Below are 1,769 nucleotides of genomic sequence, written 5' to 3'. Positions count from 1 at the left end.
ATGTTTTATAAGACTTTGTATTGTTGACAATATACGGGATGAGGTTAAACGAAATAGACACTCCGGGTGGCAGTTAATTGCCCTTCTCTTACTAAACACCACCTTTTGTATATCCATTCCTAGACTCTTTACACATTTGTGTTTCAGTAATTTTCGGTATCATGTTAGGGAATGTATCCTTCCAATTCTTTTATCACACAATAATATTAGTGTTAGTCAAGAGTGTTATTGATGTTAAGGCCATCGAGATTGGAGTGGGAGCGGCCTCAGGTGTCAAGAAGTTTACTCGGCATGTGTGTTGGAGATGTGTACATTTTTTTTTTGCTGTTCATTTAATAGTGATGTAAAGATAAAACAATGTGATGTGCTTGGTTGTCTGGAAGGATTTTAAGGAAGTGTAACGAAAAGAATATGAATATAGGAATTGTCAGAAGTTGAGTGATTGAAATACACCAGGGTAAGGCGGGTGAAAGACTTGATGTGGGATGTGTAACTCATTTTTGGGGAATTAGATGTTATGCTTTAAGCAAATTCCTTTCAGAGAGAGAGAGAGGGACATGGAATTCAGAAAGTTTAATGGAAATCACGACGATGGCATCTGTAAAGTGATTTGACGAATTTACTATCCTCGTGTATAGTGAGCTTGTTGAGATGGCCTGTTGGATGTTATGTTAGTTTGTTTGCTCTGCCTTTGAAGATATATCATTTTGCGCCGATGGTTGAAAGTCAATAACTGCTCTGTGGGATAATACATGCGCATGTCATGATAGACAACATTTATTTGATATTACTGTTGTGTTTAATGTGAATTCTGTTTTTTGTTTCTTGCTTTGTCGTGCATAATGAAGAATCACAGGAATGTGGCAAGCAATTGTACAAGTGGTCGTTGTGGGAGTGTCGGTAACGTTGGTAACGGCTGGAGACGATAACGTGATAGACTACAGGAAGCACGGGAAGGGATTTGATCTTTTGTGTGGACTCTTCACGAAGGCGGAAAAGGGAGCGAAAGAAAATTACATTGATAAGTTAAAAGATGATAGTAATTATCAGTGGTTTAATAAAGGTGCCAGGGATTCAGCGGCTTTGAAAACAGAGGTGGATAAAGTTAAAGAGTTAGAAGACGAAGTGCAGAGTCATGAAAATAGCGCCAGGACAGCGTTTCGGAAAGCAGCGTATGGGGATGACATCGAAACCGAGAATGCGGACAAAACTTTTGGATCCCGTGGGGAAAACCAACCCTGCAATGAAACAAGCCGTTCAACAACAATACCGAAAGAAATTGTATGCCTTTGCAGCTCTGCAAGTGGAGCCACTGAAAGCTGCTTTGTTGCGGGAACTGCTCAAAATCAGAGGGAGCATCAAACACCGGAAGACCGTCTGCAGTTATGGAAGGAACTTAAAGGTAGGTGTACAGTAGGATCTGGTAGCGTTGAGGTTACTGTTAAGGCTATAAAACAGGACTTGGAGGATTTGCGAAATTGGTATTCAGATGGCCAAAACAACGGATCTCCACAGCCGCCACCAGCACCACCACAACCTCCGTTCCCACCACACGGCGTTCCCCCACCGCCAAGAGTTGAGGAGGAACCTGATCCACTTGCTTCAAAGCCGTGGGTTGAGCAGTTGAATCAGGCGATGGGTCACATGAATAAAAGAGATGCAGCTCTTCAAAAGTTGAGAGAGAAAGTTAAAAAGTTAAAGGGAACTTACGGTAAAGCGAAAAATGAAGAGGAAGTAAAGGCATTAAAGGAATCTGGAGCTGGAGCTGA

The 1,769-nt window shown here is 41.7% G+C and overlaps 1 pseudogene across 1 annotated transcript; it reads left to right on the top strand.

The window, feature by feature from the left end:
• Nucleotides 1-858: 858 nt before the first annotated feature.
• TEOVI_000143200:pseudogene lies at nucleotides 859-1,767 on the top strand (annotated as a pseudogene). The gene has a single exon. A coding segment is annotated over exon 1 (909 nt).
• The last annotated feature ends 2 nt before the right edge of the window (nucleotides 1,768-1,769 follow it).

The sequence above is a fragment of the Trypanosoma equiperdum genome, assembly GCF_001457755.1.
Source record: "Trypanosoma equiperdum strain OVI genome assembly, contig: ctg_359, whole genome shotgun sequence".
In the NCBI taxonomy this organism is placed as follows: domain Eukaryota; phylum Euglenozoa; class Kinetoplastea; order Trypanosomatida; family Trypanosomatidae; genus Trypanosoma; species Trypanosoma equiperdum.
This window is presented reverse-complemented; position numbering and strand designations above follow the sequence as displayed.